General features: G+C 46.2%; 1 protein-coding gene across 1 annotated transcript in view; it reads left to right on the plus strand.

Annotated features, from left to right (window-relative positions):
• Positions 1-9,473: 9,473 nt before the first annotated feature.
• The window catches only part of LOC115321560 (connectin), a 100,536-nt gene continuing 93,050 nt past the window's right edge, over positions 9,474-16,959 (plus strand). Inside the window, exon 1 of the mRNA XM_040218774.3 lies at positions 9,474-9,802. Within this exon, the coding sequence (XP_040074708.1) occupies positions 9,747-9,802 (56 nt within the window). The 5' untranslated portion in view covers positions 9,474-9,746. The remainder of the gene's footprint in view (positions 9,803-16,959) is intronic.

Below are 16,959 nucleotides of genomic sequence, written 5' to 3' on the forward strand. Positions count from 1 at the left end.
GCCGCGGGGGACGCTTGAGTAAACTGGAAGACCGATTTCACGCAGCGTCGCTCTAGAAGTGACTAATGCACCGCCCGGTCTCCCTAACGTTTGCGCGAACGGCTTGGAGGTACCGTCGCCTCTCGCAGTGGAAAGTGGGCTCGTAAAATAAACAGTGCTTGCTGGACGCAGGGGCGATAAAGAGAGACGGAGAGGGCGAAAGAGAGTGAGAGGTGACTGCAATGGAACACCGTCGAGTTGACCCAAATACCGACTGGGGGAGCCGAGAAACCAACATTGCGCCGAGAGAACGCAGATTGGGTTTAGAGAGAGTGCACGAGCCGAACTATGCAGGTAGAGCTAACACCTGGCAGGACGGAGGAAGCGATACCCATGTAGCGTCCCCTTCAATCATCGCCTATCTCACGAGTGCATAGCTTTAGAGCCGCGACTGGATGGCCGAGTAAACTCGGGTAATTTCCAAACTTCCGCTGTCTTTTCTTTTAAGTTTGAGATCTTCATACATCTAATCCAGATCTGCGTGTTCGAATTGCAAGTAACCCGCCGACTCGTATTTGAATTCTTTATGAAGGTCTTTTTATAGATAAATGCCTTGCGTATATCACGGATTAATCGTAGAAGCGATTTGTTTTGCTTCCGGAGGCAGATACATAGACCAGATATCCAGGGCGCTTTGTTATATAGAAAAAAGCGAGTGTTCTGCTATGAGAATGTTGTTTTCCTTATGCGTTTCTTGAGGTTGGCGAACATTAGATGGGAGAATAACCGACACAGTTAGGGGACTAACTAATTAAGATATTGCCGTGTACTATGTGCGTGTTCGTCACGTACAGCAAACACGACCTATTGAGCCCAAACGACGGCGGATGCAACCGGAGACACCGGCGTGGGAGAGCGAGCCACGGAGAAGTACGGGACGCCTGGAAGCCAAAGACTGTGGGCGCGATGCTAGACCAAACGCTTCTCATAACACACACCGATTGTAACCTAAACAGTTAAATAAATATATCCTTGTATTATCTTAAATTAACCGGTACGTCACATATACGTTATATAGTTTTGATTGATGGTTTGATGGGTCGTTTTATAACTGCAGTATTGACTGAAATTACTATTAGTGAGGGGTATCGGAGGCCGAGTCCCATACAAAAATGGTCTATGGTCGTCTCTGGAAAATGATATGGCAGGCAATCACCCCCTATGGCCCCCTATGGTCGGCCATAGAAATCCATAAATACAGCTTGAACCAGCTATAAAAATATCTATATCCCTGTGGCTAGAGACAGGGACCCAATAAAACGTCTTTACCCGCCTATAGAAAATTATATGGCCCATGTCTAAAGACAGGGAACTAATAAATGTTCTTTACCCGCCTATAGAAAGATTTATGGTCTGTGTCTAAAGACGAGAAACCAATAAATTATCGTTACCCCTCTATAGAAAATTTATGGACCCGAGTCTAAAGACTGGGAATCAATAAAGTTTCTTTACACGCCCAGAGAAAATCACTATCGGCACTTACTTTTTTACGAAAACGCTCCAGGTTAGAAAATTAAAGCATACTAAAGTTTTGTAATACAGGTGACAAAGCATGACCCAAGATATGTTCTCTGCTGTTGCAACGATTCGTGAAAACCAGTAATATTGCTTGTTTAAAAAATTAATTGAAATACTTGTGCAGCAATTAAGATTAGCTATTAGCCCCAAAAGTGAACATAGATTACACTGGTACTGAACACTGCAATGAAGCACTAACTTGATTGCTATCTTAAGCACCAGTGTATTGCATTTCATCGCGGCATTGTCAACATAATTCATCAAGCTTATTAAAATATATATATTACATTTTACTTATTTAACCTAATGACCTACATTTGCTTTTTTTTAGGGTGTTGAATTTGGAGATGGGGGCTCTTCCAAGAGACAATTCAAATGATGTATTGAGTACGAGTAATATTTGCTCCGCCTCTCCGTGTTTATGCGACAAATAACTGCAGTCACCGGCCAAATCGGATTTAAAAATAAGACTGCCATATATATAGAGGCAGTGCAAACTAAGCGTGCGTAGAGAGAGGTAGGGGTAGGGGTCCGGGTGTCGCTTTGTTGTTAATATTGTGTATGGAGTTTGTGTTCTTGTGTTTATGTATTTTGTGTGTTCAGTGATGTGTGTCTACCGTGTAGCGTCAACAGTCGGGAAAACTTGAAAATGTTTTTATAGAGTGTGCTGACTAAACGTGGAGCCATGGGAAAACCCACACAGCCTTCTTTAGCAGATCATATAGATGGCTAAGGGCACCAAAGGAAAAGCTATAGGCAGCTATAGCATGCTGGCTAAGAGGGCCAGCTATTAGAAAAGCTGAAGTGATAGGGCCATAGACAGAGCTAAAAGGCCTCTAAGACGATCATACAGAATGCTAAAGACAGCCATAGAAAGTTCTTTTGCTTATTGGGCCAAATAGTTAAAGCCGACCAGACAGAGAATTTTCTATAGCCGACCATAGGACATTTTTGTATGGGGTGGGCTAGCTCACACCAGCTCGGAGCACGTGGAGCGAAAGCTCGCGCTGCAGAACCCAGGATCCTGGGTTCAATCCCCACCTCTGCCCGTTTCGATCTGGATGATCATCGTACCTGCGTGCGGTCGTGTATCCCTACTGCGTGATGCACGCTAAAGACCCCAGGCTAGCGGTTGTGCTACACTGGCTAAATTTCTCATCTACAGCTGAAAGACTCGTCACCCGTTGAGGCAGACCAGGTTCTAGGATGTATAAACATACACACACCCCGATTTTTTAGAGCGCAGCTCTTAGGCGCCTGTTTCCGGCTTGAGTGGCGTCGCGTCGCCGTCGCCGTCAGCGTAACCGCGCGGGTCATTAGGGGAAAATTCCCATAATGCACCGCGCGGGATTCTAGTGACGTCATGTGACCATTGTGACTTTACGTGACCGACATGACATCACGTGACCCTCGTGACGCCCCGAGTCCCACGTGTTGCATTATGGGACATTTTCCATAATGCACCGCGCCGGGAGGAGGATGGGAAGGAGAAAGGAGGAGGGAGAAGAGAAGGAAGAAGAGGAGGAGGAAGCGGAGGGAGGAGGGAAGGAGGGGCAGCATGTAGGTTCAGGAGTTGGGGAGAAGGAAGGAGGGGAATACCTTCCCGTCAGTATACCCTCCTCCTCCTCAACAGCTGCGCTCTAATTCGGCGTTACATGGTGTTGTAAACGTCTTTCATGTTTTTTTTGCTATTAGGGATAATTTCAAAAAACAAAAAAGATTGCGAAAAGACAACGGTATTAGGATATTAATCGATCATTCTTCACGTTTTTGTCAACAGATTTAGAGATTGGACCAAAAATGGGGCCGGAAATCATGCCTCTATTGAACTCGAGTGAGATGATCGTTTCAATTACTTTGTCCTCATCTCGGCATATATTGTCCCTAGTAGATGCATCGACGGCGCGCTGCTGGGCTAGTGACTTGCGCCTGATAAGAGTATGTCACTCTTCTAGGCATAGTTTTGGTAAGGGCTCAGGCGGTACTTTTTTAAATTGGGTTTCGGAGTCAATTGGCGAAACGGCAAAAATCGATCAACGAATACGTCGAAGCGCAAAAAAGGACAGTTGGTCAAGCGTATGTACAAAATAGGACAGTACAGCCGCGCTCAATGCTAGATGCACCGACTACTTTCTTACTGTAGTTAAAGGGGCCCTGCAAGGGCTTTTATATTGGTTTTTAATTTGCACCGAGCCTGAGCGCACTGAACGAAGTAACTTAATGAAACTTTTCTTTTCCCGAATTTCGATTTATTTTAAAAGTTATAGGCAAATAAAAATCACAAAAACAAGCAAAAAATCACCTCCTCCATGACGTTCTTTGTTGCTTGAGTGGCCGTGAACTAGCGGAGGGGTAGTGAGCTCAGCGAGCGCCCATGGCTGCCGCATTCCGTGTCCACGGCTCGAGAGGGCGCCACTAAAGCATGTTCTCGATAGGCTGTACGAAGCGGGCAGCCCTGGTGGCTCGCATTGCATTTTCTGCGTGATTAAACACTAATTCGGCATGACACTTTATTGGCCACAAACGACAACAAACGCGGGGTAAAGATCACTTCTGAATGGGAGCCACTTCGCGCTGCCATACCGCCAAAGGGCCAAACCGCAAGCCGAAACTGCTCGCCGAAGGCCTTCGGAACGCTCGGAACCAGTCGGATCCTCGACTGCAGCGCCGCCGCCTACATCCGGGAGCTTTCTCTCTCGCCGCTCGTCGGCGCCTGATCCCACTTGACCTTTCTAGTATGCACCGCCTTTTCCATCGCTTGGTGGCGGGTATATCGACGGGTCATTTATTGTTTCCGTACTTTATAAACTGCATTTGTTTCTTTTCTGGTCTAAAGGACTAAATGAAAACCACTTTTATAAATAATTAAAACGGCTCGGGCCACTTATATTTTGTATTTCGACTAAACAGAAGCTTTTAGCGGCTCTGGCCAGTAGAAACGCCCGGACCTAAAGCGTCGCGATGTCTTCACATATCGCGCGCTTTAGGCACCGCGGGTCGCCGCGTAGGTGGAGGAAGTTTTTGGCGTCGTCCCGTTAAAATACGACGCACTGATATTTAGTTACTATCTCCGTGCCAGCTGACTTGCCCGAACCCCAAGAGATGTGGAAACCGCAAAAAAGGTAGATGCTTAAATATGATTCCAGGACCCCTTTAATGAACAATAGAAAATATCAAGAAAACGGGTAAAATACACGAGGTGAGTTGCACCTACAATTCAGCGCTTCACTTTGTTCTTACAACCGCACCTTCCTTTGCTTTACTCCGTTCGGCATATCTTGGGAAGTGGCGTAGGCTACGGCCCCAGCTGTTGAATAAGCGCTTGGGAGAAAGACACGTCACAACGCAGCTGTGCAACTGTGTAGATTCTGACTCTAGTCTTGGCTGGCCGTGGCTTTTGACGAATGCCGATATATGCTGAAACAAAATGTAGCGTCGCGTCGGCCTTCATTTTTGCTTCAACTTGAGAGGTAATTTTTGCCTCATCTTGAAAAGAAAAGAAACGCGCTGCAGTCTACGCACAGTATAACGCCTTCCAGCCGAGACTTGGTAATGCACGAAACTACTATTTGAGCGGGTGGACAGTAACGGTTCTTGGTTATTTTTTGTTTCGTCTTTACCACATACGTGTCTGCTACGCACCTTTCCAAACAACCATCAATCATCTGCGGGTTGTCATTTTCTGGAGCACCATCAGTTGCCTTGCGTCCCCTTCCCCCTTAAAAAATAGAAAGCGAAGTTGCAGTTTTGAACGTGTTGAGTCTGTGTGGCAAGACCCTCAGCTGCTCGGTCGACTTTCCCAACTGCCAGTTACGAATAAGGGCAGCGTGTGTATCGGGGTGACGCACGCTCCGGCCGTACAATTAATTACTCTAGAATAAGCTGAATTAAACTAGAACCTTTCACAATAGACGGAAGTTTGCTCATTCCGCATTACCAGCACTTTATTTCAATTCAGGGTTCATAACAAGCTAGCGGTGAGTCGATGAATAACAGCTGTATTTTCTGCACGACATTTCACAGTTCGTAAATGATCAGTGGTAGCTAATGCAAGTTGCCTTTTAAAAAACAGCACGACCATGCTATTAAGCTTACGCCCACCGCTACAACACGCAGGAAATACAAATAGATTTGCCGGCTATCCTCATTGAAAAGGCATTCTGTGACTACTTAACCCTAAATTAGAAGTCACAGTTATTTGAAACTCCCTAATGCATAAACCTCTCTAATGCATAACAAAAAAAAAAACAAAAAAAAAAAAACGGCAAACAAAATTACGAAGGAAGTCGAAATGGGAACATATAGCTTGAAACGATAATTTTGGTGCGAACCTCGGATTGACATCGGGCGTTTCGCTGGGAGTTCACTTCTCTGAGTACCGGGAGGCAGTAAGCTTGCGAGAAAAACGTCGACAGCCACTATTGTTTTCCGATTCTTTTCAAGGATGCCGGACGTTCTACCCAGTTTTTCTCGACTCCCAGCGTTGTCATTTTTTCAGGATACGCTTAAAGAGGCGCCGAGGTTTCTTTTATTAAACCGCGTATTTCTAGAAATATAAACTACACCAATGTATTTCCGGTACGAAAAAAAAAAAAAGAAAGTGGCCCGAATTAGATGCAAATACACACAAATAATAAAATTAGTCGAAGAAACAAACAACAGTGCTCTATTCTTAAAACGAAACTAGGAGTCCTCACCCGAGAAAAACGAAAATAAAACGATAACATATATTATATATTGTATATATATTCGAGCCTGTCCCTCGGATAGTTTCCCTGCGTCGACAATACAGTCAGACCTAGAACATGTCGCTTAATTGAGCAGCCGTATCCCCCCTTCCGGATCATCGTCATCCCTCCCCCGGTCCCTCCGCGACAATGGCGTCAGTTCCGCCTCGCCGCAACTCCGGGCGGTGTGACGAGAGCGCAACAACATCCCCCTTTGAACCAGCCGGGAGGGATACGGCATGCCGTGCCGGAATCGGACGTGATCGTCTACAAAAGCGCAGCTCCGCCAACTTCAAGAGAAACATCCCCCACCCGAGGATTCAGACGGCGCGTGAACGGTGTCAAGGGAGTCGTAGCTGCAGCAGTCGTGGTTTTCGGCAGTGTCGAGGCGTTAGAAGCAACGACGTAGCGCGTTAGGTTTTCAGTGGCGTCCTCACGTACTCGTTATAATCAGGAGTAACTGACGAATAAAGTTATTTCGTTAGTATTTCATGTATGGTCTATCAGATTTCGTGCTCGTTAATATTGTTAAGAATTGTCACTCAAAAGAAAGAAGGATACACCAGCTACGTCATTGCATACGCCAGTCATACGCTCACAAAAGCAGAAATAAACTACTCCACAACAGAAAAAGGTCTTGCCATCGTGTGGGCCATCGGGAAATTTAGACCATACTTGTACGGCCGTCATTTTGTCGTGGTCACCGATCACCATGATCTTTGTTGGCTAGCGTCACTGAAAGACCCATCTGGCCTTCTTGGGCGGTAGACGCTACGTCTCCAAGAGTTCGACTACACAGTTCGCTACAAGTCCGGCAAGAAGCATGGTGACACGGACGGCTTATCCCGTTGCCCTCTTCCCGATGAGTCACCAAACACCTTATTTGATGAGGATCCTCTTTGTCTTCAATCGTTAAGCCTAACAAATATGGCCCGCGATCAAGCGTCAGATCCCCGTATCACTCAAATTATCAATCACCTGAACGGATCTCAAATATCTACGAATCGCGCGTTTTCAAGAAAAATTCGGCATTTTTGTGTACGGGACAGTCTTGTATACCGACGCAGTTACCTGCCTCATGGCCAACGTTGGTTACTTTACATTCCCCAACACCTTCGCGGCGAAGTACTGAATTCCATGCATTCAGACGCAACATGTGGCCGTGCCGGCTTCGCAAAAACCTACACTCGAATCTCCCAGCGATACTTCTAGCCCGGACTCTGTCGCAGCGTTCAGCGCTACATGCAAGCATGCGCTGAGTGCCAAAGACGAAAGCGTCCCACGCAAGCGCCATCTAGACAATTACAGCCCTTACCCTGTCCCTCGCGACCCTCCGAACGCGTATGAATTGACCTGATCGGACCTTTGCGCACTTCATCTTCTGGAAATCGCTGGGTTGTAGTTGCAATCGACCACCTCACCCGATATGCTGAGACATCCGCCCTCCCAACTGCGACCGCAGAAGATGTGGCAACCTTCTTTCTAACCAATATACTGCTCCGCCATGGCGCACCACACACACTGCTCAGCGATCGCGGTCGGGTATTTCTTTCCGCTCTAGTTCAAGGACTTCTCGCAGCTTGCAATACCATTCATTCTACAACCACTGCATATCATCCACAGACAAACGGGTTAACTGAAAGACTCAATAGAACCCTTCTCGACATGCTCGCCCTGTATACCGACGCCAACCAAACCAATTGGGACAAGGTTCTGCCATTCATAACTTTCGCCTACAATACTAGCATCCAAGCCACCACCAACTTTTCACCATTTTTCCTCTTGTTCGGCAGGGAAGCCTCGGTTACCCTGGACACAATCTTACCATACCGCTCAGACGCAACTGAAAATCAGACACTTTCAGAAATGGCTTCCTATGCAGAAGAGTGCCGGCAAATCGCGCGTCTGCGAACCATCAACACCCAGGCTGAACAAAAGCGCCGATATGATTCTCGTCATCAGCCAAACAGATTTAATCCCGGAGACTTACTGTGGCTCTGGATCCCACAACGCCAAGTAGGCCTCTCTGAAAAGCTCCTGTATAAATATGACGGACCTTATCGGGTGATATCCCAAACATCCCCAGTGAACTACGTCATGAAAGCTCTTGAGGTTCCCGTGGACCACCGCCATCGTTATCGTGACACCGTTCACGTTGCCAGACTCAAAAAGTACTACCCACCAATCGCAGCTCTGTGATACCCCTATGACGCCAATGTGCCATCCTTCATGTAGAGGGGGAAAATATTAAGAAGATTGACGTTCATACTTCGTCATCGTCTTCAATCACAACCACCGTGATCGTCATCGACTCACGCGGCGCATGCTGGCCGAATCAGTTGGAACCTGGTCCTCAACCCACTCGGTTATACATTAAAAGCAACCTTCCATTATCCATCTAAGAATATTAATTAAATATAGTCATAGTCACGTTTTCGGTCTCTTTAAAGGTCCAACGTGCTATAGGGACCTCACTTAATGCTACAAGATCGATAAACGAAGGAAAAAAATTTAGTAAAATCGCTCTGTAAGTATTCAATTGCCCTCAAAATTCGCAACCGCGGCTCATTGCTGCCGAATCCCGAAATCTAAAAGTAACGTAAACGTAACATTCGTTAGTGCTTTGGAAGTGACAGTAACGATTTTTTGTGACGTTTGCAGGATGATAACGAATCTCAGTAAGGCGTTAATTTTCGGTGAGCTAACGAGTCACGAACGGTTTTTTGGGCGGCGTAGCCAGGAGTTGTTAAGCGCAGACCGCATGGCGCGTTTTTGCTCGCGATTCAGGCGCGTCGGCGTCAAACTGACGTCATTTCCTGCGCGCGGGCGCGCGTTTTCGCGGGAGCGTTCTTTTCTAGCCGACCCAGAACAGGACGCGCGCGCTGAGGCGTCGAAGTGGCTCTCGCCCAATGAGGGTCGGTCGAACTATCACGTGATCCTGCAGAGTACGCTGTTTCGTATTCAGCACATTTCAAAGTGTTCGAAAGCATTTTTATTTTCCATATAAACATTAAAAATGTGTTTCTTTTGGCACACAAACCCGTTTTATTTACATATTTGTTCATTTAATCCTGATTTTGTAGTATTGGCGCGAACATTTACACCGTGTGTTGAGAATTCTGTTATCTGGCAACGCTGATAACGCGCGGCCGGCGGTGCTTGGCTTTGTCTGCATGCGGGTGCCCCCTCGTCCGCTTCCACGCTAGCGTTCATAGCGCGTCGCGTTTTCGCGTGCAGAAAAACGCGCCATGCGGTCTGCGCTTTAAGCGGCGCTGACCGTTTCGCCGAAAGAGCGGAGCAGCGCCGGCGTTCCCGAACGCGTCGACCGCCGCCTCCCTCGCTCTCGCCGTCGGCACAGTCGCTCGGCGGAGCTCAGCTGCGGCGGAAGGGAGAACGCCGCTCCCCCGCCGCCGAAGGATACCCACGCTCTCGTTCGGCGGCGCCAGCACCGACGGCAGCGACATGCGGACGACCGCGTGCTCCGCACGCCTCTTCCGGGAACACGGCTTCGGACCGCGGTGAGTGCCCGAACTCGAACCCGAGTTCACTCTCTCTATCGGCGGTTGGCGCTTCGAATTCCACCCAACCCGGCGCGGGAAAGCGCTCTTTGTAGCGTGCCGATACAGGCGCGACAGGGCATGACATTTCAGCCGTTTTCGGCCGTTAGCAAACTTTTCCGACAAGGGGGAAAAAAAAAAGCGCACTGCTTTCAGACAACGTAGTAAAGTTGGCACCAGGAGTGTAGCCAGGGAGGGGGGCTTGTGGAACATCTGCCCCCCCCCCCCCCCCCCTCCCCCCGAAAAATATTCCTGGCTACGCCACTGGTTGGCACTTCCCCTGCTCGATCTTGTGGAGTCTCTCCTTGTGTAAGTTCTTATGATGTCTGTGTGTATAGTTTCATGCATTATTCATTGCGTACACGTTTCGTAATTATAGTTCATATCTGGTACGTCCAATCTATTCCTTTAGATTGCAGTAGGCGATCCCAGAAAACAGGAAGAAATTCCTCCACTTCATCATATTATCATTGAAATGTCGAATCCTCGAGGCGGTACGGCAAATTTGGCGGCAAGTCATAGAACGGTTCAGGCTCTCCCCGTCGTTTCTGAATTTTTTCGAGAAGCCAATTTTGGAGAAATGCTCGTGAAGCTGGTCTCAGCGTACGTCATTTTCCCGGACAGTTATCGAAATAAGTAACTAAGTATCGCTTACTCGTTACAAGTCCATATAGTACACAAACCATCATCACTGTCATTTCATTTTTTTTATTATCATCAACAGCTAATTGCCTGAATTTTCAAGCACTCTGGAGATCCTACTCGGACGACTCGGGCCATGGAAAAAATGTAATTACTGAACTTGATTTTGAACCTGAGACTGGGGCAGAAAAGAGAACTCAACAGAAGGTAGAAAAGAGGAGGCCCCTTTTTCTACCTTCTGTTGTGTTCTCTTTTCTGCTCCAGTCTCAGGTTTACAATCATGCTCAACTTACACCAGCTCGCCTGCACTCTGACTATTTTTATGTAATTACTATCGTGGAAAAAAAAAGAAGGAAAAGAAACGCGAGTTACTGTTTGTGATTTCCCTCAGTTCAGCTTCACTGAGTACCAAACGCATAAATGTGAATCTAACTAAAGGACAAGCCCGATAATTGGTTCGACTTGACGCTCGTTAATCCTCTTAATAATGCGGCCATCTTTTGCGATACGATATCCATTGAATCGACTGTCCTTGCCTTGTGGGCAACCTGGAGATATCAAGCATTTGGCCCAGGTTGCCTCTCCGACAATCATGAGTGGTCATCTTCACCACGAGGGGTCCAAGGGCAACTGGCCGCGCGAGCGGCGCTCCGCCGGTGATAAAGGGCCGTCGCAGGCGATAGCGGTCATCAAATGTTTACGTGCTGTTGGACCGGTCTGCTGTGTCATTCCCCGAGACGGGTAGCAGCAAGGGAAATCCCACGTGGCATACGCATCCCAGACGTTCTTTTCCGGAGTTCAACTTAGTAGACGCAGAAACCAGCAACTCCTCGCCTACCGGCTGCACCGACGTAACACACGGCCAGAACACGCTGCCCTTGTTTGCCGGGAACGCCAAATATGCCCTCGAAAAGGGGTTTGCTCGCCCCTGTCCGCCAGCCCGCCCTAAGTGAATTACGGATCCACCCTGGAGTGTGTTTGTTTTGCTGACCCCTCGGATACGCTAAGCCGGACGGGAAGAACCGCGAGTAACAACGTTGCTCTTCGGCATCTCTTTATAGCTTCGACCGGCGGCGTGCTTCCCCACTTGCACCTGGCTGCTGCTCGGTCCTGCTACTTTCGATATTCACTTTCTTTTTTCTTTTCTTATTTTTTTATCGCTGGGGCTAAATCCGGTTTTAAGGCTCCTTTCACGTTTCTGCGTCTTACGTTGTTGGTGCTGGGTTCTTGCAGCTTACACGAGCGACACGGTGTATTCGAAGTCGAAACATAATTCATTTGATCGTATCCTAGGGAGGGTAAAGAAACGTTTCCAGCCTAAATGAAACAAACAAAAAAAAAAAAAACAAAGGCAGGATGCCATATTTTTGTTTTGGTTCACTGAGCCTCTTTTGTTTCGCATCTCGCACGACAAGCATTAATTAGTGGAACTCTCGTTTCTTTTCTGAGTCGAAGGTTGCTCTCAAAATTCAGCAACTCTAGTGTAGAAAATTAGACAGCCCGTCCGAGAGGAGGAAATAGTAAAACTTGAGAAAATTAAAATTGCTAGAAGAGACTATCTCGAAGTAGAAGTTTTAGCATTTTTGACTCAGCTCGCATTTAGAAAGGAAATTTGCCGGCCCTTTTGTTGTCGGAAGCAAACATACTTTTTCTTTTTCTCTCCATTTAATTTAACGTTCTCCTCAAAAATGATTGAACCGTCTAGTGTTACGAACATCTCACTTTCAGTAATTAAATGGAGTAATAATAAAAAAAAAAGCCGAGTGCATATGACTGATCTTGTATGTAACGAAAGTGAGCGGATGAAAGCAAAATGCAACTGGAAATCGATATTTTTATCTTTTTTTTTCCCTGATGGTGCCGCGATATGTTCTTGACTCGCGGAGTCGGTCGACAGCCAATGAATGTCAAGGACAACTGCTCGGCACCGCTTTAGCTATGCTGGCGATAAGCTCCGTGTTCCATGTGTCGTGCTTTATCGATTACAACCGTGTCTGATAAGAGCCACTCCACATACACGGGGCTGAAAAAACTGGCAAATACAAGTCTTTTTATGTGTGTGTGTGTGTGTTTAGTGTTGAAATTTTGTTTTTAGACATTTTTTCAGAAGCTCTCTGAATACTCGATAATTAAAGTATCCGTTGCGCGTCTTTATTTCAGTCATATTTTTATGTTTTCTGACGCAATCGTCTCTCACGTTTTTCCCTCTCATTCGGCTGTCTATGTTTGGAAGTAGGCTAGATCTAAAGAACCACGGGCCGTTAATACACTCCCGAACATAGCCGCATGCACGCATATACCCTGTGTTAAGGTTCGGCGCGTCCGCTTTTTGTTAGTTTTCGTTGAGAGCTGAGGAATGCCTCCGCCAAGCCATGGTAAACGCTAGCACCGAATGGATTCCGGTGTATCCTGTTACCTCTCTGCTCTCCGCTGTACCAGCGCCATACGAGAGGAGGAGTCTTGTTTATGTTTGCACTAGGCACTATACTGCCTGTTATTTTATTGCATATACTTGTGGCAAAGAAGCCGAACTTTAGACCTGACGTCAGAGTCATAAACTGAGATGAGCCAAGACGAGCTGATGTTAGATTTAACCAATAGCGTTCGAGGAAAATGAGGTCAGCATCAAGTCTTATCTATGTGCTTTGTTTTCGAAACAAAGAGCTGAGCGAATGCCCGGCTATTTATACCGTAATGTCAAGTTTATTCCCATTAAATGGTCTATATCTTGGCTCTACACTAATAGAGAGTGTGCAAGAGGGCACAAGGCCCAGAAAGAGATTCCCGGAAAATATTTTACAAATTCAGCATCTTATCAGACAGTGCGACAGTGTTATTAGGCAGCTGACTACTGTGATCGATAGGAGCAGCGGCAAAAACTTGAAAATATTTGTCCATGGAGTAGCTATGGCAACTTTGCAACTGCTATGTTACAAAGAGAGGCAATATGACATACAAGGTGACATACGTTTTTCTTGTATTTCATGATGTCTTTTTATAGTCCAGCTTTCCCAGCAAAACGCAAAAATTACAATAAAAAAAGAACCTTGTAAAGCAATTTTTGGAAACGTTGAACTGAAAGCTAATGCTTCTCTGATTCGCTGAGAGATTTAGGTTCTTCGAGTTTTTGAGTATAGTTCCGAAATGCTCCGCTCAAATTATTCTGCCGTCGAAAGTTACCTCTAGAAATATTTTTCGGCAGTGTGCAGACAGGACAGCTTAAACAAACAAGCGAACCGCGCTTTCTGTTTATCATTCTAACGAAGAAGTGAATATACTAGTAGTCATTACCACTGCTGGTTGTCTGGGAAGTGCTCCTCCGTATATTTAACTTTTTGAGAAAGAGTTGATGTAATCGAGCAAAATAGAATTCAAAAACTATTTCCGGTGATGTGTCTGGATTAACTGTGTTCAGCAGGGTTCGTATAAAAATTGTAGCCTGTCTTGTTCATGCCTGAGAAAAGTTTTGTACCTAAATTGCTTATTAACATTCTGCACGCGGAGCCACCAAAATCCGCGAGATTTTGTAAGCCACATGTCACCCGCCAAGCATAGTGGTTATCACGTGATTGGAGATAGTGTAACGCACGTTACGTCATTTCTTTACATTATCCGGGTGTAGACCGAAGTGGGGGAAACCCAGAAACGTATTCGACATAATAATACGTAAATACAAAACTTGTGTTTAACCAACAGCCTCTAGAAAGTAAGGCCCCTTCACCTTCCCTCTCCCACGGCGCCGACGTCACGTACGCCGATCTAGCGTCGGCGCTGGGGAGCTGCTACGCCGTCCGCATCTCTTCCCGCGTGAGCTCCGTTTGGCGTGCCGGGTTTCGTTTGCGTTTCGGAACCACGATGGGTTGCTGTAGTGTCCCAAATTGTCGAGGAAATTATAAGAACGGGCCCAAGGTTCGTACGTTTTCCTTCCCAAAAGATCCGGCTCAGAGAGCCCAAGAGAGCCGATGGTCGAGATAACGTCGACTTTAACACGCAACGGGATCCGCAAGTACGCGATTTCCTTATTCATTCAATACAACTATAATTAATTTCGAATCAGACACTGACGAAGGCTACAAGGAAACAGCTTTTTTAGTTTGATGTACAGACGCAGCGATGTGTTAGAAATGTTTATTGTTCACTGTTATGCTAGTCGACAACCCAAGAATGAAGTATTCTTAAGAAGCTCAGAGCATACATTGCTCTGATTATCACAAAAAAAAACACATACAAATTGGTACATGTGCTTTCATTACTTATCAACTCGAAGAAATAAAAATGACTCAGCCAATGGCTCCCTTGCATAATTTTATAACCCAATGAAAGAAAGCACAAGTACCAATTCGTTCAAAAATATCTTGAACAAATGGCAAAGCTCTGCAATTTGATTACATACATATTGCCACATATCAACCATATCCTTCACTTCTTTGGAGTGTTACCAATTCCTAGCTTCTCTTCAAAACGGTAAGTTTAGATTTAAGCGGCATCCGTATTAAAAGTGCATTTCCCAACAATGCTTTCTGACACTCAATAGGCTTCCTCATCGCTATGAGATTAATTAAATTCTGGTGTCAGATTACCTGTTTGAGGTTGTATACTGTAAACCAGCTGTTTTTGTTAAGAGAAAATGCCTAAAGGAAATGCCACAACCGGTACACCACCGTAAGACATACAACTGGGTGCTCAGATACACAAACCATACAACTGGGTGCTCAGATAGGAATATATGACCGGTAAAACCAACAAAGACACGTAAAGGACATTCCACAATTAGTACATCAACAGAAGACATACAATAGAATACCCAGAATAGGAACACTTTACCGCCAAACAAAGAAAACAATGCACGTTACGCCGACCGCTTTGCGTCAGCTTTACTATTAAAACAGGAACTCCTACGCATGAAGGATCAACGTGAACGCTAGCAGCGTTGAGCATTATACCGAACGTTTATCTATAATCGTTTCCTGGACTCAAGCCAACTTTCAATATTACAGTACAACCATAGAAATAAATCGGGCTTCAGCACTTTCGATAACAGAGCACCAATGGTACCGAAACTAGCAAAGCATTTTTCGTGTTCCCTATATTTTCACACCATTGCTCGCCAAGTTTCCGAATTCTAAACTTGGCTGGACTAATATATTTCAAAAGTAACAAAAAGAAAAGTTCCCAAAGGATATAACGCTCCACCTTTGTAATGATATCCTTTTGGAGATGATGCCTCGAAACCTGAGCTCCAAAGAACTGCGTTGACTCTCGCTGCTCTCGCAGATGCAGATCACGGATCGCGAAGCATGTAGACGTTAACGAAAGCACACGCGCACGCACGCGCACACACATACACCGGATATATTTCTTGCTCCTTCCTAGTTCACTTCTTTCGGGGAGAACGTTGTGGAACGCACGCGAACAAACCAAACACCCACCGGAGAGGTGTAACGAGGCTTAGCCGTAGTCAGCGTAACCGCTTCGTTTCACCTTTCTGTTCTTCTTTTTTCGCCGACATCGCGCCGAGACTTGAGCTTTGAAGAACAAAGTTCACGGACATATACAAGAGAAAGTTGCAGCACCGTTGCATTTCTCGTTACGGACGAACAATGATCACAGTGGCAGATACCGCGTCCAACCCCACAGCAGAACCGGGCATGACAGTTATGGCGACGGAACTGACGGTGGATCGGGGTGCGTGACGTCACGCAGGAAGTGAGAGGGTCTTGAGTTTCTAGAAGGTGTTGGTTTAACGCGCTGCCAAGGCTGACTCCTGAATTTATATATCGATGTACACCCCCGGACATTATGAGCTCAAACCGCCGATCTCGGCGTTCACTACCCGTATACCGTTCGCCCCACGAGCTCCGCCATCTCTGAAACTATCAATGAATTCAAAGGCCTATTTGCTTCGCTTTACGAGTCTATATTAAACCAATGTTTTTTTTTTTTTTTTTTTTTTACAAATTGGCAAGGAAACCGAAGGAACATTGAGGGTTTTTTCATGTCATATTATTCGCGGTAATACACATGCTTTCCGGGTTGAAGTTCACATCAAAGCTCGTATTTCAGATTTACGAAAACTCGTGGGTATGGAGTCATCAGACACAACATATAGCAATCATGCTTATTAATTAAGGTGTTTTCTTTTGTTTGAACTTTCCAGAGTTGCGTCGGCATTGTTTTTTAGCTTTCTTTCTGGGTGTCGGCGTTTTGGAGGGAGCATTTGCGTAGGCAGAGCGGCCGAGAGGTGGGAGCGGTTCCCCCGCGGTCGTTAAGAAACATCTCGGATTTCGGCAGTCTGCTCGGACAGATCCCTGGGACACCCCGCTCTTGCAGATGTTTGTGGCTTTTAGCCGAATGTGCCTGTATATAGAGGGTTTTGCCGCTAATTGTAAAATTGTCGCTCTTGCCCGATGCAATAACTTAGCGGTTGGCGCTAGTCAGACTGGGAAAATCGCAGAGAACAACTCCACAAGGAATTT

This window comes from Ixodes scapularis, unplaced genomic scaffold, assembly GCF_016920785.2.
Source record: "Ixodes scapularis isolate PalLabHiFi unplaced genomic scaffold, ASM1692078v2 PGA_scaffold0__279_contigs__length_252992795, whole genome shotgun sequence".
Classification (NCBI taxonomy): Eukaryota; Metazoa; Arthropoda; class Arachnida; order Ixodida; family Ixodidae; genus Ixodes; species Ixodes scapularis.